This window comes from Mustela putorius, unplaced genomic scaffold (assembly GCF_011764305.1).
Source record: "Mustela putorius furo isolate JIRA1106 unplaced genomic scaffold, ASM1176430v1.1 tig00000867_pilon_pilon_pilon, whole genome shotgun sequence".
Taxonomy (NCBI): Eukaryota; Metazoa; Chordata; class Mammalia; order Carnivora; family Mustelidae; genus Mustela; species Mustela putorius.
In genome coordinates this window covers 3294855-3321279 of record NW_025421501.1, presented here as the reverse complement: position 1 = coordinate 3321279, position 26425 = coordinate 3294855, and the positions used below count along the sequence as shown (strand labels likewise).

Sequence of the window (26425 nt, the reverse complement as noted above, 5' to 3'; positions counted from 1 at the left end):
TACTTGTCTGAAGGCCCAATATATACTCAAAGAAGAGGCTGGGCCGTTAGGGAAAAGAGAAAGAACTGCCTCTTTCACTCAAATCCTTATTATTCAACTTTTATATAGATTAAGTCCCATTTCTACAAAACCTTCCCCACACTTCAAAAACCATTTGCTGATCTCAAATTCCTCTGAACTCCTCACAATACTTCATCTAACTAAGCCATCATGTTCAGGGCCTCTTCTGTACAACAAGAGCTACCAGGGGCGCCTGGGTGGCTCAGTGGGTTAAGTCGCTGCCTTCGGCTCAGGTCATGATCTCAGGGTCCTGGGATCGAGTCCCGCATCGGGCTCTCTGCTCAGCAGGGAGCTTGCTTCCTCCTCTCTCTCTCTGCCTGCCTCTCTGCCTACTTGTAATCTCTCTGTCAAATAAATAAATAAAATCTTTAAAAAAAAAAAAAAAAAAAAAAAAAAAAAAGAGCTACCAGAGTAGTACCTCCTACATACCAGACCTTGTACTGGGGGCTTGATACACATTTTTTGGAGGTTATATTACTTCATTTTATCTCTCACACCAATTTTGCAAGACCAGTATTTTCATCAGATTTTTAAAAAGATTTTATTTATTTGAACAGAGATCACAAGTAGGCAGAGAGGCAGGCAGAGAGAGAGAGAGAGAGAAGGAAACAGGCTCCCTGCTGATCAGAGAGCCCGATAAGGGCTCAATCCCAGGACCCTGAGATCATGACCTGAGCCAAAGGCAGAGGCTTTAACCCAGGCACCCCTATTTTCCTCATTTTTGAGATGCAGAAAGACAAAAGTTAAATACTTGATACATGTCAATGAGATAGTAGTTGTTTCAACAGGCAGAACTTGAGCTTTGGTCTGCCAGACTCTAGAAAAATCAGCCTTTTACCTTTGGTTGGAAACTCAGACTCTAGAATTATTATGTGGATAAAATAATATATGTAAATGTCTCCAAGTACCTCCCACCCACCATGCCAAAATTGAACATATAATTTCCCAACTTGGTTCTCCACCAGTCACACAGTTAGGCAAGCCAGAAAAGTAGGTGTTAATCTGAAACCTTCCTATCCCTTACACCTCCTATTTAATCAATAACAAAGTTCTATCCATTTTTGCTCTGAACTGATCACTCCATCTCTCTTTATTTTCATCACTGTAGATCCAGCCCATGCCATCTGTGGACTCACTTGATGAATGTTCCTCTCCCCTATCAATCTGTAAGTTCAGTGAGTACAGGAGCCAAGTCTTTTTTTTGCCTAGCCTCAGTTTTTGGCTAATGCCTAGAACAGAACAGGTGTTCAAGAAATGGTTGTTATTAGTATGTTGGTGTATTTGCTACTATTCCACATCTAAGCTCTAATCATACTGCAAACTTCTTGAGGGCCTGTTTCCTATGAAAGGAAGACTCTGTAAGATTCTGTTCTGTAAGATTCTAAGGTAAGCCAGTGAATGCTAAGCACAGATTATGTACTGTCAGAGGGTAGGAACATGGAATTTTTTTAGCCAGGTACAGTTTCAGAAGTTAGGCAGGCCAACCCTCTCACTCCACAAATAAAGAATCCGAGGAAGGTTACAGGTCTTCCCAAGGTCAGAGTAGAAGACCTAAGAAATCTAAAGTGCCTGAGACATCAAACCCCTTCCTTCTACATTCAGATCTCATCTTTACACATGCTGCTTGCTAAGGGCTTGAAGTCTTTATCAAAGTCAATCAAATTCTGCTTAAGGAAAGCAGTATGAACCAACACGGTTCTTAAACACCTGGCTTAAAATTAATAGAAGTAAGCAGAAAATAAGACTGTAAAGTACCCTAGCTCTTCCCTAATATTACAAATCTCTTAAGTTATAATTAGTCACTCTCTAGCAAACTGAGCATAAATGGTTAATACTCAATGCTAGTAGCCACATAAGATACAAACATCTGAAAAAAGGTCTAAGTAGCGGGCACCTGGGTGGCTCAGTGGGTTAATGCCTCTGCCTTCGGCTCAGGTCAAAGTAGCAATCTATAGATCTCATGTAAATAGATTTTATTTATGAAATTTACATGTAATGGCTATATAAACAATTTCCATTATAATTTTCCATTCCAATCTTTGTAATTAATATAATAAAATCAGTCAAAACTATAGTAGAGATTACAACCTAAAGAAGCATGCTCTAGCCTATAAACATAGACAATATACTGATTACAATAAAGTACTCTGGATAAATTTAAGTTAAGACCATTCATCCAAAGTAACAGAGAAGTAAAAACTGTAATGATCCATACTTCCGGGTAAACAACAGAAAGCCAAGCCTTGTAAGTGGAAGTTCTTTACTCCAGAGCTGTCAGCTGAGTTCAGAGTATTTTTCACTTTGGGTTTTTTTGTTTTTGTGTTTTGTTTTGTTTTGTTTTTTTAAGATTTTATTTATTTGACAGAGATCACTAGTAGGCCAGGGGTGGGGGGAGCGGGGAGCAAGCTCCCTGCCAAGCAGAGAACCTGATGTGGGGCTCGATCCTAGGACCCTGGGATCATGACCTGAGCCAAAGGCAGAGGCTTTACCCCACTGAGCCACCCAGGAGGCACTTTTTGTTTTGTTTTTAAAGATTTATTTATGGGGCCTCTGGGTGGCTCAGTCAGTTAAGCCTCTGCCTTCAGCTCAGGTCAGGATCCCAGGGTTCTAAGATCAATCCCTGCATCTGTTTCCTTTCTTGGCAGGGAGTCTGCTTCCCCTCCTCTGCGTCTCCTCCCATTTGTGCTCTCTCTGTCTCTCAAATAAAATTTAAAAAAATAAAAAAGATGTATTTATTTATTTTAGAGAGAGAGTGAGCACAGTGGGGAGGGGCAGATGGAGAAAGAGTCTGCAGCAGACTCCACACTGAGCCGGGAACCCAACACAGAGCTTGACCTCACGACCCTGAGCCAAAACCAAGAGCCAGACACTCAACCCATGCAGGTACCCCTCGCTTTTTGCTTTTTTAAAAAATAAAATCAACTACAAACCATAAGAGACGCTCAACTACAGGAAAGAAACTGAGGGTTGCTGGAGCGGAGGTATGGGGGATGGGGTAACTGGGTGATAGACATTAAGGACACCTGATCTAATCCTGAGCACTGGGTGTTATATGCAACAGATGAATCACTAAACTCTAACTCTGACTCTAACAATACACTCAATGTTAATTCACTGATTTTAAGTTAAAAAAATAATAAAATCAACTCATTAATTCTAGTGAACAATCAAACATATGATTAATGGAGGGCATTGGTTTACTATATCACTAGGACAGCCAACAAGTGCTTAGCAAAAGCCTATCATATATGCAAGGTGCTGAAGAATATACAGGTCGAACAAGGAAATAAGTCACAATCATAAATAATTACAAAAGAAGGCAGAGGTGATTAATGGCAAAAGAGGGGGGGAAGATAACAGGTTTAAATAGCCTGTAAATGCAAAGCACATCACTTTTTTAACACAATGGAACGCCACTGAACTCACCTTTAATTGACTTGACATCTGAGGTTTTCTCTTGTTCTTTGCCTTTCACTGGAAGATAAAAAAGCATCATGACCAACTTCTACGGTCAAAAAGATCCCATCTGTACAATGTAAAAATTAGACAAGCTTTGTTCTAACAGATGAATATTCACAGCTGTACAACAATGGAATAACACCTTGGAGGGGGACAGGGCGAGACAGTTGTCAGGGGAAAGGAAGTGAACCTTGAACATCGTTCGGTCAAGAGCATTGAGCGTGCTAATGGAGAGACAATGTCAGAATACCTGGGTTCAAATCTAGCTTGCAACTTATTACACAGCCCTCTGACCATGGACCAGTTACTTTACTTCTCTGGGTCTCAATTTCCTTGATTTATAACTTTAGAACAGTAATAACAACATCTACCTTAGAGGGTTATGAGTGAAAAAAAAATTAAAAAGAGCCCAGAAGAGTACGAGGTACAAGGTTAATTTAGGATGTTAACTAATATTATTAAAATGTGCCACTAAATGCGTCTTCAAGAAAAAGAGTTCTTTGTGTATCGTATCTTACTTTTTGTGTATTCCTCTCATAGCAGCAAATAAAAACATTCTAAATTTATAATCTAAATATCTAATACTCAAGGCTTTAACAACTTCTCTTAAAGTGCTACAGTCTCTTCTCCATTATACAAAACAGTAGAAATTCTACTGCAAATATGCTAACAATGTAATATCCAAGAAAGGAAGGTACATGGCAGCTTAAGCAAAGCGTGAACTCCTACAGGATCTGACATAAGACTATTTTTAACCTTCCTTACTTTTCTTGTATTTTTTTTCCAACATTAAATTTTCTTTAACCCCACCATGAAAAGCCTATCAAAATAAAAAATACCAACATGTGCTCTTAAACAGTCAACACTGAAAGGCTAGTAGCAGGAAATAACAAGCTCTCAAAGTATCGGATAAATTAATCCATCAACAAGTATGTGAGTGCCTCATATGTGCTAGACATTGTCCTGGCTCAGGAAGGAACAGTCCTGTCTTCAAGAAGTCTACATACAAGAATGTGGAGACAAACACGAACAAAAATTATCATTTCAGGTACTGATCACTGCTGTTGGAAAGAAAAAAATAATAAGGTAATGTAGTAGAAGCAACTGGGTTGCATCTGCAAACTGACTGCTTCTCCTACTTGAAACATGAACTTGTCTGGACTTCCAAGGCACTCGACTCCCTGGTTTCCAGCTGCTCCTTCTCAGTTTATTGCCTGGTCAACTTCTCTTCTACCTACTGAGAGTTTCTCAGAGAAAGTTGGGCACCTTTTCTTTTCACTACGTACACATGTGTATTTCCTGGCTGAACTTACCCATTCTGAAGGTTTTCAATACCACAGACAAGCTATGAATCCTGAATTTCTATTTCTAGTCTAAAATCTTCCTGACCTTAAAATTCATTTTGTTAACCATCTACCCATCCTCTTCCAGAATTACACTCGTCCAAAATGGAACATACCATCTCTTCCCAAACCTGGTTTACTTCACTTTTCATTTTTCTCATGAATGACACTCCCACCCCAGTTTCTCAGGCCAAAAATCTTGGAGTCATTCTTAACATGTCTCTCCTTTACTTCCCACACCCAACACACTTCTAAGACCAACTGATTTTAACCACTAAAACATACCTCTACATTTCCACTTTTGTCACCTTCAATACATTCTCATCAATCAGATCTCGTCAATACTTGAAACAGAAAAGTACACACACAATCCAACAATAACCACATTATTAGTGTTTTGCCTTACTTCCCTTTTCCCCCTAAATATTATATAAAGGGTCCTCTTACTCACTACCTGATCCCACTACTCTTCCCTTCCCAGAGATAAATACTGCCCTAAATTGGATGTGTTTTCTATCATTTATGTTTTTAGACTATTACTACCTGAGTGTAAAACACGCAGTTATCCTATAGATCTTTAAAAATGACATGAATAGTATTCTTCTACATATATCTGAAACTTGTATTCATCCCATAATTTGACTTGTCTATACTGATGCATTCATGTAACTCTAGTTCTTTCATTTTAGCTGCTGAATTTCTAAAATACACCTTTATTTATTCATTTTAGTACATGTCTTCCTATGTAGTCTATATGTAAGAATTTCTCTAGGAGGGGTGCCTGGGTAGCTCAGATAGTTGAGCATCTGCCTTCAGCTCAGGTCATGATCTCCAGGTCCTGGGATCGAGCCCCACATCAGACTCCCAGCTCAGCCATGAGTCTGCCTCTCCTTCTCCCTCTGCCCCTCTCCCTGCTTGTGCTCTCTCTCTCTCTCAAATAAATAAATATAATCTTTAAAAAAAAAAAAACTTCTCTCGGATAAAACACTGTAAGTGGAATTAAGAGGTAACCAGTGATGGGCAGTTTTAAGTGGACATTTAATTAATATTTTTCAAATGGTATTTGATGGAATTTTTAATTCATTTCCTTGAGTTCCTCTGAGGAAATATCCTTTTGTATTTATTGGGTATTTAGGTATCTTCTTTTATGAGCTGGCTATTCAATTCCTTTGTCCTTTACTTATTTGCAGAAATTCCACTCATATTCTGGATGTTAATCCTTGGTGTTGCAAATACCTTATGTGTATTTTATTGTATGGAAGCTTTAAATTTTAACGTAGCCAAATTTACATTATGTGGATTGTATTTTCCTATGTCTTAAAGATATACTTTCCTAGCCCAGGATCAGATTTTTTTTTTCCCCTCTGTATTTTCTTCCATATGATTTCAAATTTTGCTTTTTAAAATTCTGGGCTCTTATCTACCTGTATTTATTTGTTTGTCAGATATTGGGAAACTACAGCTCATGGGCCAAATCAAGCCCACCTTCAGTTTTTTATAAATAAAGTTTTAGTTTAACACAGCCATGTCCATTTGTTAACATATAATCTATGGCTACAAGGACACCATCTTGTCTTGTACAGAAAATTAACTGACCCCTGATGTATATGATACGACATAGAAAAATCCTAATTATTTTTCTGCCAGAGGGACAGCAAACATCACTTACTGATTAGTCCAACCTTTCTCAACTAAACAGGAACTCTTTATATACCAAGTTCTCATACATACATGGGTTTGTTCCTGGACATTTAATTTCAGTCTTAATTACTTAACCATATAATCAGCCTTTGACAGGGCCAAGTCCTCTACCTTATTCTCTTACAAAACTACCTGCTCTATTAATTATAGGGTCAACTTGTCCTGATCCTAAAACCCCCACAGGAATTTTTAAAGTAGCACTGACTGAATGATTAATGTGGGGGAGAGTTCACATCTTTCTGGGATTGAGTCTTTCTATCCATGAACATAGTATACCTCTCCATTTATCTAGGTCTTCTTTCATGTCAAATTAGGTTTTGTAAACTCTATAATGATTTTAGTTTTGTTTTTACTGGCATATAGTGGTAAAACTGAGTTTTAAATAATCCCATATAAACACATATATTTTTAAAACCCAGCTGAACTCTTTTAACTTTTATGAGTTCTAAAAGTACGAGTGTAGATCTTCTTCAGTTTTTTTATATATGCAATTATGTTATCTGGGACTAACGATTCCTTTGTCTCCTTTCCATTCCAAAACTTAAAATTTCCCTTTTTGTTTTGTGCTATTGTGAAGACTGTATTAGCTTTCTTTTTGTCTAATATCCCTGATATATTTTCCCATCCTTTTACTTTTAACCTGCTTATGATCCTTTTTATACTAAATGGCATATAGGAGGAATCTAGTCTTTTCACTGGGACAGCCCATTTCTGTTTATTGTGATTACTGCTCTAGATGTCTGAAGAAGATCATTCTTAAAACTGTGTAAATTTGTTGATTTCTCCTGGTAATTCTGTATATTTTGCTTTATGTATTTTGGGACTGACATTAGGTGCAAAGCAGTTCAGAGATTTATCTTCCTACTACTGTTTATTTTATCATAATGCAGTCATCTTTTTATCCCTGATAATGTTTTGTTGTTTCAAGTATGTCATCTGCCACATAGCTTTCTTCTGGTTGACATTTGTCTGCTATATCCTTCCATCCAGTTATTTTCAATTTCTCTATGTCCTTATGTCTTAGTTGTGTTCCCAGTAGTTTTTTGCTGGATTTTGGTTTATTATCCAGCCTAACTTTTTGTCTTTTAGCCATACAGTCTTTTAGTGGAATTAAGCCTATTTACATTTATTGTGACTACTGATTTAGGTTTATTTCAACTACATTATTCTATATTGCTAACTATACTTTTTCTTGTTTCTGTATTTCCTTGTATTATGAAACATCCAAAACAAAGACAATACTAGAATTTAATCTGAGTAATACTCAGGTTTATCCAATCTTAAGATTATGCTACATTTGCTTATAAAAATTTTTCAAAAGAAGACATGCATGTGAAAATTAATTCTCTCCCTGATTGGATTCCCCCTTTTCCCCAGGGAAATAATTTCATAAAATAGATTATTGTCTCCACCTACAGTTTTACTCTTTAACATATTTCTGTATCTATAAACAACATATAGCATTGATTGAAGGTTTTTAAACTTTATATAAGCGGTCCTACCAACTGCCATTCCCAACGGCAGCATAACCTAACCAAATCTTGGTAGAGTCAAGCTTTAATCCCATCCTTCAGGAGTTCTCAAGAACTTTACTCCCTCAAGAAACACCTCTCTCTTCTGTATCATTTTCTCCCTCTCTACCAGATCATTTCTATCGCCATACAAACATGTTCTAGCACCTTTTATCTTAAAAAAAGAAAAAAAATCCCTTAACCCAAGAGCCCCTTTTAGTTCCTTTTCACTGCAGTTTCTTGAAAAGGGTGTTTTTACTCTTGCTACTTTCCACACTTCACCTTCTCCCTCCAACCCACTCCACTGATACTGATACCTCTCTAAAAAGTCATCAATTACTTCCACATTATCAAACTAAGTAGTTATTTCATCTTGATCCTGCAAGTGACATTCAACACAACACACCCTTCTTTTTTAAACACTATCTTCTCTTAGCTTCCATGATATCATGGTATTTTTTTTTAAGGTATATCTTTTTCCATGCATTTACCTTTTTTTTTTTTTAAAGATTTTATTTATTTATTTGACAGAGATCACAAGTAGGCACAGAGGCAGGCAGAGAGAGAGGAGGAAGCAGGCTCCCCGCTGAGCAGAGATCCCAAGACCCTGGGATCATGACCTGAGCCGAAGGCAGAGGCTTTAACCCACTGAGCCACCCAGGTGCCCCTGGTATTTTATTTTTGATTCCCCTTTGCCAATGGCTCATGTTCCTCTATTAAACTTTTTTAAAAAGCTTTTTTTAAAGATTTATTCTTTTGAGAGAGAGAGACACAGACAGACAGAGTACAAGCAGGGGGAGAAGAAGAGGGAGAAGCAGACCTCTGTAGAACCAGAAGAGATATGGGGCTCAATCCCTGGACCTGGAGATCACGATCTGAGCTAAAGGCAACTAAAGGCCAACCATCTGAGCCATCCAGGTGCCCCTCAATTTAACTTCTTTTTTTTTTTTTTTTTTTTTTTTTTTAAAGATTTTATTTATTTATCAGAGAGAGAGAGAAGGGGAGAGAGCGAGCACAGGCAGACAGAATGGCAGGCAGAGGCAGAGGGAGAAGCAGGCTCCCTGCTGAGCAAGGAGCCCGATGTGGGACTCGATCCCAGGACGCTGGGATCATGACCTGAGCCGAAGGCAGCTGCCCAACCAACTGAGCCACCCAGGCGTCCCTCAATTTAACTTCTAAAAGCTGGCTTAACTCCAGAACTTTCACCAAGGCTCTGTTCTTGTGTACAGTATGGCAGGAAATGCTACCTGGCCACAGACCTCATTTTCCTCTTTCTAGCAAGAGGACTGTAGCCTATTAGCTAGCTACTAGCTGGCTAGTTACTCTACATTTCCCAGAAGCTTTTGCAGTTATCTATGACCATATGACTAACTTCTCACCAACAGAATATGAATAGAAATAATTTTGTGCCACTTTCCTGCCAAAGCTTCTCTTTCCTCCTTACCATGGATCAGGGGACAGAGGATAGTCAGAAGGGGCTATGACCCAGCTTTGACAACAGACCATACCCCAAGGGAAAGATGTGTGACAATATGGGAGGAAAGATCCCTGAATGACTGTGAAGCAAAGCCACCCAATAAACTTGGACTGTTAAATTCAAGAGAGTAATAAAAAAAAAAAAATCTTTTTTGAACCATTACACTTCAGTGTATCTTTGTTATAATACCCTTAGCCTTTCAACATAACTAATCCTCACATTTTATGTATTCTCTAGGCGATCTCATTTAGTCCCATGTCATTAATCATCAGTTATGCAAAATGTTTTTTTTTTTTTAAGATTTTATTTATGTATTTAACACAGAAAGAGAGCACACAAGCAGGGGGAGTGGCAGGAAGAGGAAGAGAGAGAACCAGGCTCCCTGCTGAGGAAGGAGCGTAATGCAGGGGCTCGATCTCAAGATCCTGGGATCATGACCGGAGCTGAAGGCAGTGGCTTATCCGACTGGGCCACCCAGGTACCCCTGCAAAATATTTCTAAAGCCAGAACCGTATCTCAAGTTCTGACCTCTTCCTAGAACTATAGATTCATACATCCCACTGCTTCCTTGACGTATCCACATGGATGTCTGTTACACAAAGTCATAATTGCCAAAAACAGTTCTTAATTCTTCCTGCCCCATGCTGTAAGCCCAAAACTTTCCCAGTTTTTCTTCACTCCAATCACTTCTTCAAGTTAAGCTATTTCTGTCTTCAAAGCATAACCTATACCCCCTAAGTTCCAGCCTTCTTCAGGTTCCTTAAACGCACCCAGCTATTGCTGCCTTCAGACATTTGTACTTCTAGTTCTCTCTGGTTAGAATGCAGTTCCTTTGATCTTTTGTGAGGCTGGCTCTCTCCCTTCACTCAGATCTCAAACTAAATACCATCTTCTCAGACAAGCCTTCCTTTATTATCTGAACAAATACTGCTGTCCTGTGATCTACTCCCACATCAGTTTAAATTCCCTGCTCAGCACTTTTTACTAGCAGATATTTTTTGTTTTTATTCATTTATTCAACAAATATTTACCAAATTCCTAACTATGCCCAGGAACTGACCTACACATGGGGATACAGCTGTGAACAAAATCAGCTTCCATCTTAATAAAATACATAGAAAAGTAGAGGGTGATAAATGCTGTGGAGAAAGTAGGTAAGACAGGAGTGCAAGGGCTGGGGACTGCAATGTTAAAAGTAGGATGGACAGACAAAGCCTCACCAAGATGTCAAGGAGATGAGAGAATAAAATAGTGGGTACCTGTGGGAAGAGGTTTCCAGGCAGAGGGGAAAAAAAAATAAGTGCAAAGGCCCTGAGGCAGGAATGTATTTGACAACAAAGAGGCCAATATAAAAAGAACAGTGAACAGGAAACAGAAAACAGGAAAAGGAGAGCAGGAGATGAACACAAAGAAATGAGAACAAGATTAAAGGGGGCCGTGTACAGGAAGCTACTGGAGAAATTTGAAGAGATAGGGGTCAAAGTTGGAAGAAGGGAAACCAAACTAAGCCTACAGCAAAATAACTCTGCTTTCTCTATTTCCTTTTTGCCTTTGAAAATTTTATTTATTTGAGAGAGCAGGTGAGTGAGCAAGCAAGTGCTGGCAGGGGATGGGGGATGGGGAGGTGGGGGTGGGAAGCAGAAAGAAAGGGACAGAGAGAATCCCAAGTAGGCTCTCTGCTCAGCTAGGGACTCAACACAGGCCTCCACCTCACCACCCTGAGATCATGATGTGAGCCAAAATCAAGAGTCAGACGCTCAACCAACTGAGCCACCCAGGCACCCGTTTTCTCTACATTCATAAAACCAGCTTCCTCTTAACATTTAAGCTGAGATTTGAGTGACATCCTCTCAGAGGACTTAACTGTCCAATCTACAGGGATGACCACCTAGACCAGGGAGTTAATAGTCAGGGATGGTGAGAAGATGCTGAATTTGGTTACGTTCTGGGGTAGACTTAGCAGATTTGCTTACGTAGATACAGGAGAGAAAGAAAGGTTCAAGAAGGTACTGAAGTTTTAGACTGAGCAAGTAAAAGAACAGAAATGCAATTTACTGAGGTGACAAAAAATCTGGAGTTAAATTTTGGTACAGTAACTCAAAGAGCCATCTGTCAGCCTATTATTTCTATCAACAGATATACTGTATCTATTAGGTAGAGGTATAAAGTGGACCAACAGTTGGATATACCATTCCTAACTCGGGAGAGAATTCAAGCTGGAGATGTAAATTCAGGAGTCGTCCGCATATAGGTGGTATTTAAAAATGGTATTTAAAGACTGGATGGGATCCCTAAACAGAAGCATCTAGCTTCTACTCTTGCCACTTCAGCCTGCAAAAAGCAACTACAATGATCTTTTTATAACATAATATCAAATCACTCCTCTTTAAAAATTCTAAGGGGCGCCTGAGTAGCTCAGTGGGTTAAGTGTCTGACTGGATTTCAGCTCAGGTCACCATCTCAGGGTCATGAGATCCAGCCCCGAAGTAGCGCCACACTGAGCATGTAGCCTACTTAAGATTCTCTCCCTCTCCTCTACCCCTCTGGTGCTCTCTCTCTTCCAAAAATAAGAATAATAATAAACTGAAATAATGTCTCTGCATTTGAAAGAAAACCAAACTATGGCCTACAAAGCTCTGAATCTTGTTTACCTCTCCAAGCCCAAATCACAGTGGCCTTCCTTCCTTTCTTGAAGGACACCAAACTCTTTCTTGACTCACAACCTTTGAACATGCTCTTCCCTAGCCTCTCGTACCTCCTACTGAGCCCTTGGCTCTAAGTTCCAAGGTCACCTGCTGAGGCCCCTCTCTAACATCAAACCAAAATATGCTTCTCCTCTCACCTCATCTCTGTCATGTTATCAATTTGTAAATACACACAGGTATTAAAAGAGAAATGTATTGTCTGTCTGCCCCAGCAGACAATAAGGTCCATAGGTGCAGGGACATTTTCTTGTTCAGTGCTTAATAATGAGGGCCTAACACAGTGCCTGCCAAGCAGCAGACATTCAAAAGTATTTGTCGGACAGAGACAACAGTCTATTATGTAACATGCAATCTGCCTCATTATACACAGAATGCGTTCTTTCCCCCTTAAAAAAAAAAAAAACCACTTCAACACTGTCAAACAAATTACAGCAATAAACTACACCAAGGTACATTATCAACAAAGCTTCCTTGTACCATTTTACAGGTTTCCTTCATTCAGCAGAGCTTTCATTCATTCCTCACAGTACCATTCACTCACCATGACATCAGTTACTAAAACTCTGCACGTACTTAAAAAGAATTCTTGAATTCATATCTGAATGGGGCCTTTAGGAACCACCTAATTCTTGGTTGAGAGAGGAGAAAAAAGTGGGTTAACACTTTTTTTATCCCAGGTGACAGTAGCAGAGCAGTCATGTGAACCCAAGCCTCTGATAAGGTTTAGTGTTTTGGTTTTTTTTTTTTTTTCCTCTAATACCTTTTCTCTTAAATAACAAAACTTAAAGAACCACTATCACCCAAAAAGACCTACACTTGTTCATTCTGGATATATACTTTAAATGCAACACAACAACTTTATCCAGGATCAAAACTAAACTGCCTCTACTTAAAAACTGGGCAGCTATTAAAATTGAAAATCAGAAATTTCGTTTACAAAGTGAGCGTTCCAACAGTTAAGTTGACTTGCTAAGTAATCAAAAGAAATAGTCTTCATTAGGGAACTTTCAGCAGTAAGTAATGTTATTTAGGAACTGCAGGATCCCCCACCCCACCCCCAAAAAAGGGGAAACTAGAAAATAGCACCAGTTGAAGAAAAGAGCTTTTTCACATGTTGCTTTTAGATATAAAACCCTCAATATTCTGAAAAGTCAGAGACTTCCGTAACAAGGTACTAAAGGAATTTCCTTTTTCTGGATCCACCGTTTATAGACACACAGCACACAAACGCGAAAACTGGGTTTGCGCAAACAGGCATTAACTTGTACGGGCTCTGGCAAACACTTTTGGACCAGCGAGATAATTCCCCTCTGACCTCGCGCGAGGAGGCCACCTTCTCCCTCCCTGCAGAGTCCTGGAGCAAAGCAAGGCACGCAGGGGGCGTCTGCACGGAGGCCGAGGGCCTCGCCACCACCCGGGAGGAGAGCCCGTGCAGGCCCACCTACCCTACCGCCGCCCCTGAAGCCCGGCCTGGCTCCCAGCCGGAGCCCCCTCTGCTACCTTTCCGCCGGAAGAAGGACATGGCGGGGCCCGGGTCGGGGCGGAGGGCGCGGGGGGACTGTCGCGGGGAGGGCCCGGCTCCCCTCATTCAGCAACCGGCCCGGACTTCCGGGTCCGCAGCGGCCGCCACACTAGCCTGAAAAGAGACCCTTCTTCCGGGTGTGGGCCCCACCGCCTCCTCGAGAAGACCAGGCAGCTCCTGCCGCCATATTATCAACAAGCCGCCCGCCCGGAGTTCCGGTCCTTCCCCGCGCGAGGCTTCACGGGAGGCCGACCCGCCGGCCCCGCCCCCATCCCCGCCTCCTCTCGTGGGTGCGGGGGCACGCGCCCAGCCCGCCCACGTGATCCTACGCGCGTGCGGCCTGTGCCCTTTCCCAGGTCCGGCGTCGCTGCCAGGGTTGGAGAGATGCGGATCCGGTCCCCGCAAAACTGACCCTCTCGGAGTCGGAGTCTTCTCCACTCCCCGCTACCGCCGGACCCTGGAGTGGATGGCGCGGTGCCTCAGGTCTGGGGGCGTCCGGTCGTGGGCACTCAGAGCGTGCCCTTGTACACAAGGCGAGGCCAGCACTGCTGCGCTCCCCCTTAGCCCTCCCGTTTCTCGGTTCCAGTGAGGCTGAAAGGCACGGCCAACTACAGCAGCTTCACCCTGCACCTGCAGCCCGTGCTCGCCCAGGCGAGCAGACCAAACACACACCCCCAGTCGCGCGGATACCGCGAGGTCACGGTTCCTCGAAGCGGGAAGAGGAGGCATAACCTGTTTTATGCGGCTCCACTGGCTTTCTCAATCACAGTGACCTCGGCAATAAAAAAAGAAGTGGGCTTGTTTTCAGAACCAAATCCCTACGAATGCTTAAGTTTGAAAGGGGCAGTAACATAAAAGCATCACCAGTAATTACAAGGCAGACTTGTGAATTATCCTTCAACCTTCGTTCAAATGCTTTTTCCCCGGTAAACCTGGCCCTCCATCCATCCCTAAAGCAGAGGGGAATCAAGTCAGTGTTCCTCACCACTGGGTGAGTGCGCTGATTGGGAAATAATTGCAGCGTTGTGTGTGCTCCTTTGGGGAAGGAATATAGAAGATAGCACTCAATAAATGTCCACTGAGTGTTTTTTAAATCAGTAAAATCATGTGACGGTTGGGGAAACGGGACAAAAAAAAAGTCCAACTTGTCCAAGATTATGGAGTGTCAGTGTTTGAGACTGTAACTAAAACCCGGTGTCTTTTCACCATATAATTAGAGCAACTTAATAGATTTGTTTTGGTCCTGGGCCTGTAATCACAGCTGATACTTGTTGAAAGTTTTCTACGCAGTCAATGTGCCAAAGCCTCCAGATTAAGAATAGTCCTTGGGTCTTGGTGTGGGGAAAACTAGGCACGTTAAAGTATCTTGTCCAAGGTCACAAGCTAACTAGAGGTGAATCCTGGATTTCAAACTTAGTTACCTCCAGAGCCTAAGATCAAACCTCTTGCTGCCTGGGTAAAGGGAGTGTGGCCAGGTAGAAGCAAGAGAGACTGGCCGAGGCTCTGGATGCCTGAGTGTATTCTGGACCTGAGTTGGTGTTGAGAATGGATGTCTGTTCATCTTCTGGGGGCCTCTGCAGAGGCCACAGGGGAATTTGGGCAGTGTCCTTCCACGATCAGAGGGCTATTGTAAACCAGCCTGCACTCAGGAGGACCACTCTGCTGTCTTGTGGCCAATAAAACCAAAGGTCTTGCCCTTCAACGAGATTGGCTGAAGACAAGGAAGAGTGTAGCTGATGTGCAGTTGATATAAGGGAATTAAGTGGGATCTAGCAGAAGTGTAAGCAGGGGGCCCTTCTCTCTCTTCCCCCCATGGAGTCCAGTCTCTTGGCAGCGCCTTCTTGTATTTGTTGACTGGCTAGTTGCCTGGGACTGAAGGGGGAGTGCAAGAAATCCCCTGAATATCATCACTGGACAGGAGCCAGGGGGAGTGCTTTAATCCCTGCAAATCTCAAACCCTTTCTCATTTTCTCTAACTCAGCATAGAATCCATGTAAAAGCAGGACCAGCCCTGCCTTCCACTGTGATTATTGCTCTTGAGTGTCTCGTAGCAGAAATTCTGGAACTGCCTTTACTCCTCCGGGCAACAGAATATGTATTCTCAGGTGGTAATACCTGTCATTATTTCTTTCTTTCTTTCTTTCTTTTAAGTTTTATTTATTTATTTATTTGACAGAGAGAGAGATCACAAGTAAGCAGAGAGGCTGGTGGGGGTGGGGAGGTAAGCAGGCTCCCTGCTGAGCAGAGAGCCCAACATGGGGCTCAATCCTGGAATCATGACCCTAGCTGAAGGCAGAGGCTTTAATGTACTGAGCCACCCAGGCACCCCTGTCATTATTTCTTAGGTACTCCTGTGCTCTCTGTATACTAAGAGCTTTGTCTTTTTTTTTTCCTTAAAGATTTTATTTATTTATTTGACAGAGACAGCAAGAGAGGGAATATAAGCAGGGGGAATGGGAAAAGAAGTACACCTCCCACCAAGCAGGGGACCCGATGCAGGGCTCGATCCCAGGACCCTGGGATCATGACCTGAGCCGAAGGCAGATGCTTAACTGACTGAGCCACCCTGGCACCCCTACTATCACACTCTTACTTCCACAGTCTGTCTGACTCCGAGCTATTTGCTTATACTAGTTGCTCCTGTCTTTCTTTCTACCTGCAGCTCATACCTAATCAGCTGATTCCAGCGTGGGGTGTCTATTTATTGGGAAATAGAAGGCAATGCATGATACCTAGCAGTGCAGACGCCTTCTGAATCATCACCCATTAAAGTGTTTATACGCTTAGGGAAGCGTTAAGTGTACTACTACACTACCATTTAATCTGCAGGAATTTGATGATCCACAGATGAATAAAATTAAAATAAAACAAGAATATAAAAATAAGCGAGAGTATTCCATTCGCCTGAATATGCAGTTGTGGCAAACCGGATATTCTGCATTGCATTTCTAAATTAATTTGTGAAAGCCACTTTAATATACATATAAAACAAAATGAATTTTCACTGGAAGGAATTCCTTTGATGATAGTCCCAATTTTTTAAAGTTAGTTTATTTATTTTTATTCATTTATTTATTTTTGAGAGAGAGATGGAACACATGTGCACAAACTGGGGTGGGGAAGAAGCAGAGGGAGAAACAGACTCCTCACAGATCAGGGAACACTATGCAGGACTTGATCCCACAGCCATGGGATGGTGACCTAACCCAAAGGTAGTTGCTTAACTGACTGATTCACCCACATGCCCATTATATTCCTAATTTTAAGGGAATCCTCACAGTCCTTTTTTTTTTTTTTTAAGATTTATTTATTAATTTTAGGGAGGACGGGGCAAAGGGAGAGAGGGAGAGTCTCAAGCAGACTCCACGTAAAGCACCAAGCCAGACATAGGGTTTGATCTCACGCACCAGGAGATCCCCACCTGAGCAAAACCAGGAGTTAGACACTTGACTGGCTATGCTACCCAGGGGGGGCCCCTCATGATCTTTTTATACTAGTTGTATCATTTACAACAAATCAATGAGATAAAATCAGCCAGGTAATTATCACAAAGCCAGTGAATAAAAGTAATTTCCTATAACAAACACTTTTTACAAATTGAACAAAAAGTTCTATAGCAAACATTCTAACAAATGTGGTTGTCTATATCAAACATTCATAACCTCAAGGAAATTATTCAAATAAATCTTTTGACACTATAGGGGGAAAAAAGCTCCCTGTATTTTATTAGTAAGCAGCCAAAACCAAACTCAAATTTATGACAAGTCTCAGAATGTGTATTGCTGTAACTTACATTTCTCATCAATACTCAAAGGTTAATTCTTAAACCAGTGTTTCACATTCTCAAAAGCATTTGCATCCATAGCTTTGTAAAATTTATCTCTAAGAAAAATTGTGGCCTCTGAGTTTAGTTTTAATCAAAGCTAAAAGCAATTGGGGCTTAATGTAATTTATTTCTTCTATAGTGTCTAATCAGGCCAGATAAATGGGAGCTTAGTGCACATTTTTCCCATCAAAGGAACCCCAAACAAGTAGGAGATATGACAATAATCTCTTAAAAATGCATAACAAAGACTTCCTTACATACACCCCAGGGGAATATCATCTTTGATCTGCTCTGGAGGTAAGACTATGACACAACTATTCTCAAATATTTCTTCCCAGGTGGTCTACAAGCATGTACTTCCCAGCCTCTAAAACTATAAAAACAGTTTTCACTGGCAATGGGGTTGTGGAAATCCATTGTCTTACAGCTGCCCAAGACACACTTCTGTCCCTAAGTCCCCTTGATAAGCCACTAATTGTTAAGCCGGACTAGTTGGCCTTTTCTTTCAGTCTTACGGCTCCTTTGGCAGTCCCCTTGCATATACCTCCCTCTCATAAACCATTTTCTAATAACAGTAAAGCAGGTCATTTGGACTAGCCACCTGCTGTGGAAAACGGAAAAAGAAAAGCTAAAACCAAACTGCAAGCCATTGAGGCAGTAAGAAGCCAATGAAGAATTATCAGATGGAGAGAGAGAAGAGAAACAAAATCCAGTGAATTAAGTCCCCAATTAGGGCCTCTTTTCTGAGAGCATCCCTGTTCAGGGAAAAGAGATGGAGAAGCTAGCTGAGTGAGACTTCTGATAATGTCACAGACATTAGGACAAAACTTGGAGCCCCAGGCTTGCTTTGGATCAGGATTCTGAAAAAGCTACATCAGAAGTAAACCAGCCCTTTACAGGGATTGCAACCCAGCTTCCGGTCCTCTGTACAACTCAGGAAATCCTAACCCCAGCAATACATCAAGCAAATCCTGATTCCTGGTGCCCTGGGTGCCCGGTGGAAGCAAATGAAAATCCACATGGAACAAGCTAATACTACCTAACGTCTCAAATTATTTCCACAAATGATTGTTCAAACATAATGTCTGGCACACGATCACAGATATCAGGTGCATGAGGAGATAAGACGCTGGGAACAAAAGCCAGGAAAAATGATAAACAATAGAAATAGTGACATGGGAGCTCTAGATCGTGGACTTATTGATCATAGATTTGAATATAATTATGCCTATTACAACCAAGGTTATAAAAAAAAACATTGGAAATTTGGGCAGAGAACTGAAAATTATACAAATTGACAGAATGTATATGAAAAAGAAGCAACTAGAAATTCTAGAACTGAAAAAGCAAAATAACTGAAACTAAGAACTAAATCATTGGATCTATAGGCAGAGTTATAACCGAATTTGTAAAATGGAAGGCAGGTCAGAAGAAAATATCCAGGGACGCCTGGGTGGCTCAGTTGGTTAAGCAGCTGCCTTCGGCTCAGGTCATGATCCCAGCGTCCTGGGATCGAGTCCCACATCGGGCTCCTTGCTTGGCAGGGAATCTGCTTCTCCCTCTGCCTCTGCCTGTGTTTGCTCTCTCTCCCTCTCTCTCTCTCTCTGACAAATAAATAAAAAATCTTAAAAAAAAAAAAAAGAAGAAGAAGAAGAAAATATCCAGAAGGAAGCATGCAGTGAAGGTGAGAGTCATAGAGAAGAAAAGAAAAGAGTGAGAAGGTCTACCGTATGTTGATCAGAGTCCCAGAAGGAGAGGAGAGAATGTAGCAGAGGAAATATTTGAAACATTAATGGCTGACAATTTTCCTGAAGTGAAGACAGAAAACAGCCTACGGATTTAAGAATCACTATGAGGGGTTCCTGGGTGGCTTGGTTGGTTAAGTGTCCTAGTCTTGATTTCAGCTCAGATCATGATCTCAGGGTTGTGAGATCGAGGCCCTCATTGGGCTCCACCCTGGGTATGGAGCCTCCTTAAGATTTTCTCTCTCCCTCTCCCTCTGTTTCTCCTCTCCCACCCCTGCTCACACACTTTCTCTTAAAAAAAAAAAAATCACTATGAACTCCAAACAAAAGGAAATACACACCAAGACTATTACAATGAGGGCACCTGGGTGGCTCAGTGGGTTAAGCCTCTGCCTTTGGCTAGGGTCATGATCTCAGGGTCCTGGGATTGAGTCCCACATCGGCTCTCTGCTCAGCAGGGAGCCTGCTTCCCCTCATCTCTCTGCCTACTTGTGATCTCTCTCTGTGTCAAATAAATAAATAAAATCTTTAAAAAAAAAAAGACTATTACAATGAAACTCAGGAAATAAACAAAAAATTATTTAAAAAAAAGATTTTATTTATTTGAGAGAGAGTATGTGTACATGAGTGGGGGAAGAGGGGCAGAGGGAAAGGTAGACACTGACTCCACACTGAGTGGGGAGCCAGATGTAGCACTCGATTTCAGGATCCTGGGATCATGACCTGAGCCAAAGGCAGACGCTTAACCTACTGAACCACCCAGGAGCCCAACAAAAAATTATTAAAAATAGCTGGGGGTTCGGGGTGCCTGGGTGGTTCAGTCAGCTGGGCATCTGCCTTCAGCTCAGATCATGATCCCAGGGTCCTGGGATCGAGCCCCACATTGGGCTCTCTGTTCAGTGGGGAGCCTGCTTCTCCTTCTCCCTCTGTCTATTCCCCCGCCCCCGCCTTGTGTGAGTTCTCTCTCTCTCAAATAAATAAATAAAATCTTAAAAAAAAAAAAGAAAACCTGGGGGTTGGGGAAACAGATCACCTTCAAAGGAGTGACACTTAGGGATCCGATATTTTCAACAGCTACAGTGGAAGCCAGATGACTATGGAATTAAATCTTCGGTGTGCTGGTAAAAATAACTAGCAACCTGAAAACCTCTACCCATATATTTCAAAGATGACACAAAATAAGACATATTCAAACGAAAACAGAAGGAAAAAAATGTCACTAGCAGACCTGAATTTGCCGAAGAATTTACAGAAAGTGATAACAGATGGAAAGTCTGAGCTATAAGACATACAGAACAAAGAAAGTGGTAAATATGTAGACAAAGATAAATCAACACTTAATGATAACATGAAAGTCACCCCCTGTGTCTGCACATGATCACCCTCACTTATGATACCCTTTTGGGGGTCTCCAAGATCACCTTTAGTTTCGATAATTTGCTAGAAAGACTTGAAAAACTAACAAATAGCTGTTACCTTCACAGCTATAGTTTCTAAATGCTAAAAGTTACAGGTTAGGGTCAGCCAAGGGAAGAAATGCATAAGGGCAGAATCCAGGCAAGTACAAAAACACAGAGCCTCCAGTTGTCCTCTCCCCATGGAGTCGAGAGAGCTCTACTCTCCTGGCATTGATACATGACAACATGCATGGAGTATTGCCAACCAAGGAAGTTGACCCTAGGCTAGTGTTCGAAGGATTGGGACTCCATCCCACAAACAGTTGCCTTTGCAACTGACCTCTGTCTGCAGCCCCTCGACAGGTCATACTGACATCATGTGACCCAAAGGTCCCACCCCAAATCACACTGTTACAATATGGCTGGCCGTAGTTATAATATATCTATCTGGCATGACTTTCCAACAGCCTAGAGATGACTGCCTACCAGCCAAGAACTGAGGCCAGACCTCTCTTTTGGTGAATTAAATTATTTTCTACATAAATACCTAACAGGTTTAAAAATTTCACTGATGTGGCAGGCCCCTGAATCTTTGTAGAGCTTATATCCCACCTTCTGGCATGGTATGTGTCTTACCAGGGCATCTAGAATACCTGCCATTTCTTGTTCACTGGGTCTGTCATATGATGTCGGTATAGCATCCTAGTGTGATGTTCTGCAGTGTCCCCACAGTGAAGGGTTCTTTAGATCTGCAGTGTCCATGGTAGCCACTAGCTCCACATAACTTTTCGGCCTTTGAAATGTGGTTAATTAAGATATGCTCTAACCATAAAATATACACCAGATTTTGAAGATCTGTTATGAAAAAATAACATAAAATATCTTATTAATATCATTATATTGATTATATATGGCAATTGATAATATTTTAGATATGTTTAGTAAGTCAATACATATATTATTAACTTCTCTTGCTTTTTTTACTTTTTTCAGTGTGGTTACTAAAATTATGCATTTTTATATTTTTGTTGGACACCATTGCTTGGACTATTTTGATACTGAGTGTGATGGTTAGTTTTATGGGTCAACTTGACTGGCCGTGAGGTGCCCATAGTAGGCGTTCTTTCTGGGTATGTCTATGAGAGTGTTTCTGGATGAGATTAGTATTTGAATTGGTGGACTCTGCAAAGTAGATTGCTTGTTGCAGTGTGAGTGGGGACCATACAGTTGTTGAGGGTGTGAAGAGAACAAAAGGTGGAGGAAGGAGGAATTTTTACCCCCCCTTTTTCTGCCTCACAGCTCAAGCTTGGACATCTCATCTCATGGTCTCCTGCTCTCAGACTGGGATTTGTACGATCAGTTCTGGATCTCAAGCCTTTGGACTCAGACTGAATCACACCCTGGCTTTCCTGGGTCTCCAGCTTGCCAACGGCCTCCTACATCACATGAGCCAGTCCTTTATAAAAAATCTCTCTCTCTCTCTCTTTCTCTCTCTCAGTTCTGTTTTACTGGGGAACTGTGGCCAAGTGACCGCCAGCAGTAGAATTAACAAGGACTGGACAAGACTGAGTTTGTGCTGTTCTCCATCCCAGATGAAGGCAGACTGCTTTTGAGCCTCATTCTTTGTTTTTTTAAAAAAGATTTTTATTTATTTATTTGACAGAGAGAGAAATCACAAGTAGGGAGAGAGGCAGGCAGAGAGAGAGAGGGAGAAGCAGGCTCCCCGCCAAGCAGAGAGCCCAACGTGGGCCTCAATCCCAGGACCCCGAGATCATGACCTGAGCCGAAGGCAGAGCCTTTAACCCACTGAGCCACCCAGGCCTTGAGCCTTATTTTTTTTTTTTAAAGATTATTTATTTATTTATTTGACAGAGAGAGATCACAAGTAGGCAGAGAGGCAGGCAGAGAGAAAGAGAGGAGGAAGCAGGCTCCCTGCTGAGCAGAGAGCCCGATGCGGGACTCAATCCGAGGACCCTGAGATCACGACCTGAGCTGAAGGCAGCTGCTTAACCCCACTGAGCCACCCAGGCGCCCGACCCTCATTCTTAATGGAATTCAAAAACAGTGCATTTGCTAAATCTATAACCACATACCAACTGTCAGAGGTTGTGTTCATCTGGAAGGGCAACTAAAATTAGGACTACATCTCAGTTAAATACATAGTAATCCACCATCATTCAACATGACCCATCTGGGTTCTGCAGGGTCATATGCCCATGAGTGAAATAGAAAGTAGAATGGGAACAACTACCCATTCTTTAAATCTCTAAGGGAGGTAGTAATCTGTCATTCCACCCAGGATGTACTATGGCTTGATTTATTTTCTCAGCCAAGGGTTGGGAGTAGTTTCAGAAACTTCCAGCTGGCCTTTCTTCCCCCGCTCCCCACTTTTTAAAAAAAAAAATAATGACTCTTACTCTACAGGTCAGGGAGCCAATGTGAAGGTTCTGCCATATTCTAGGGACACCCATACTGATGATGCCTCATCAATGACTAAAGGCCTATTTGGAGAAAGGATTGGGAGAACAGCCACTATATATATTTGTTGTGGCATTTCAAGGTTTCTCAAGATTTGGCCTCCTTTTCAATTCCTAGGGTCAGATCTTAGAACTGTCTCAGGTTTGGAAACAGATGAAAGGTCATAACTTTTCTATTATGGTAGTGACATCAGCCTTCTGATATCTGATCTTGATCTTTTGATTATGTGAGTCAAATAATACCTTGTTTTCTGCCTGTCTTAGTCTCTTTAGGCTGCTATAAAAAAAACACCATAGAACTGACGACTTGAACAACAACCAAAAAAAAAAAATCTTATTTCTCACAGTTATGGAGACTGGAAAGTGCAAGATCAGGGGTACTGGCAGAGTCTGTGTCTATTGAGGGCCTAATTCCTGTTCATAGATGGCTACATTCTCTCTGTGTCCATACAAGACAGACGAGGCAAGAGAGCTCTATGGGGTCTCTTTTATAAGGGCATTAGCTCCACTCATGAGGGTGCTCTGATGACCTAATCACCACCCAAAGGCTCTCCTTCCTAATAACGTCATCACACTGGGGGATTAGGATTACAATATATGAATTTTGGGCAGATACAAGCATTCAGTCCACAACACTGTCCATCTATCTCACTCCAAGAACATAATCATCATTAGCCATTCCTACATATACCTATGGGTCGAAGCACCCTTGGTACCTTTCCCACCAATGCGATAATTATTATCTATCATGTCTCTGACAATTTAGGGCTGTTCCAAGGGCTCTGCTATTCTAGAATCCTGTTATCACCATTAACACTAGGGAGCCCAATTCCATAACTGCATCTCCTATCACAAATTCTTGGCCACCATTCAAATTCCCAATAATCCAGTGGCCTTCTCACTAATTCATTTCACGTTTTACAGAGGGGGTGACTTCTGGGACCTCTTAGAGAACATAGTTCTGCTGATGGAGTCTCTAACATGACATAATACATTCTGATATTCCCATTTCTCTGACCTGGAATTATCTCTTTAGCAAATCCAAACTTGTCCATGCATAGGCCAGCTGCTAAAGAAAGACCATAGACACAAACTCACTGATGTTTGCAATAGGAAGCTATCTGGTTAGAGTGTACAGGTAGTAAAGGGTGTGGACAGGTGTCTACAGTATCTGTTGCATTATCACAATCCCCCCTTCATGGCCACAGAGTCAGTCTGAAAACTCACAGGGCCCATCATCCGCTAGATTTGAGCTTGGACTTGATTATCATTTGGCCACCATAAGCCTTCATTCTAGGCAGAGGAGGGTGTGATGTCCTCTGGTTTTCAATCAGCCTTGTCTGAGATCCCATGTCACACAGTCCTTGGAAATTCTGGGTCTTTCTTCTATCTTGGTGGATAGTTACTCTGGAATATGATCTCAAGTCTACTTGGGGGAATGACTGGGGAAATTTTTAATATATAGAATGAGGGTGTATTGCAAAGTCCTTCCTTAAGGGGACCTGTCTTCCCTTTCAAACAATGAGCTCTGATCCTGAGAGCCGACATTCCCCTGGGAACTTTCCCCTGAAAAGGAATGTGGTTTCCATGATGACAGCTGGCATTAGCCTGCTCATGAGCTCATGAATTCTCTTTTAATTATATAAATAAGGGTGCCCTGCTCAGTTGTCCTCATCTTTTCCCCACTGGTAACACTATGATCCAGTAGCCATTTCTCCAGATAGATTCCTGCGGATCAAGGAACTTGATGGATGGTTCAGCCTCGCTCGCAACCCATTAATTACACTCACCTTCCTTTGATAATTAAATGCAGTTGCCTGGCCATTGTCATTCTGGAATCCTGTCATTCCCATTGATAGTAGCACCTTTCTCACTGCCCACACCAGGCCAACAGAGGTGTGTCATCACTGAGTATCTCAGAGATGCTGGTGGCCTTCACAAAGGCAGAGTCTCCCCTGATGGGTTCTCGGGTCTTATGTGGTAAATCAGTTCCAACGTCCATACTTTAATCCTTCTAACCTTTCCTTGATACTGTGTCCAGGAAGTTCTGCCAATATCCTCCTCATTTCTCTAGGCCGAGTTCCATCCCAATAGTCAATTAGGACTGGCCATAGTGCTGGGTGTTGACTTGTGGATGAAAGTCCCCAGGTGGGGAAAAGTCTCCTTATTGTGGGCTTATCTTTCACCCAGCACAATCCAACAGTTTCAAAACCCACTCTCCCACATGCCCCCTCCCCACCAGTTCTTCCCATCACAGAAACATGGCTCATAAGTCCTATGACGTGTGTTATTTTCTCCCAGAGCAGTGACTGACTAACTTGTCCAGGAGATGCAGGCACCTGACTTTGATTACTTGCTTTAAAACATTCAAGAGTGGAGGGGTGGATCTTCAGTAGAAAATAACATTTTGCAAGGTTTCTGCTTTAGCCCAAGTCGTGGTACATTCTCCTCTGGTAAGAAGGGGGCTCGAGGAGTCTCCCGGGTCAATTTGCTCAGGCTTGTCTACACAAAGGTCCCCATTTCACAGCTCAGATTCCAGTCTTCTCCTTCATGCTGACTTTGACTGGGACACCTATCAAGATGGTGCATTCTCTTTTTCAACTCAGCTGGCATTAGCCACTTTTCAACTCAGCCACTTTTTGTTTGTTTGTTTTTAATTAACATATGATATATTATTTGTTTCAGGGGTACAGGTCTGTGGTTCACCAGTCTCACACAATACCCAGCACTCACCACAACACATACGCTCCCCGATGTCCATCACGCAGCCACCCCATCCCTCTACCCCCCTCCCGTCAAGCAACCCTCAGTTTGTTTCCAACAACTGTGCCATTTTCACAGTTAGATCCTGGACCTGCTTTTCAGCAAAGTCTGTTCTACAATTGCTTCTCGAAAGCTGCCAGAAGGGTCTGGTGGCTTTTCACAGAGTGGTTGGAATTGGCAATTGGCTACCATGAGCCTGCTGTTTTGTGTTCAGCCAGAAGCTGGACCTATCACCAAACTCCGATCCAATGAGTCATAGCTGAAAGCCTGAGTAATTGTGACACATGGGGTTCCCCTCTGTTTGCACAGGGTTGTCTGCTTCCCCACCCACCACCCTGCATCATATTTTTATGGCTATCGTACTGGTGAATAATCTAACTCCCAAATTTCAATCACTCGGTTACGCTTAGCCTGGGTTCCCGAGAAAGCAGAGCTGGTG

At 42.0% G+C, this 26425-nt stretch overlaps 1 protein-coding gene across 9 annotated transcripts in view; it reads right to left on the bottom strand.

Annotated features, from left to right (window-relative positions):
• The window catches only part of AKAP10 (A-kinase anchoring protein 10), an 81293-nt gene extending 67268 nt beyond the window's left edge, over window positions 1–14025 (bottom strand). For all 9 annotated transcript variants that reach the window (XR_006608244.1, XM_004779884.3, XM_004779885.3 and 6 more), the window contains exons 1-2: window positions 13757–14025; window positions 3487–3534 (exon numbers count right to left, since the gene is read on the bottom strand). Coding sequence is in view for 8 of the 9 variants with exons in the window: in XM_004779884.3 (XP_004779941.1) it covers window positions 3487–3534; window positions 13757–13844 (136 nt within the window). In the remaining variant the exon portion in view is untranslated. The remainder of the gene's footprint in view (window positions 1–3486; window positions 3535–13756) is intronic.
• Window positions 14026–26425: the final 12400 nt, after the last annotated feature.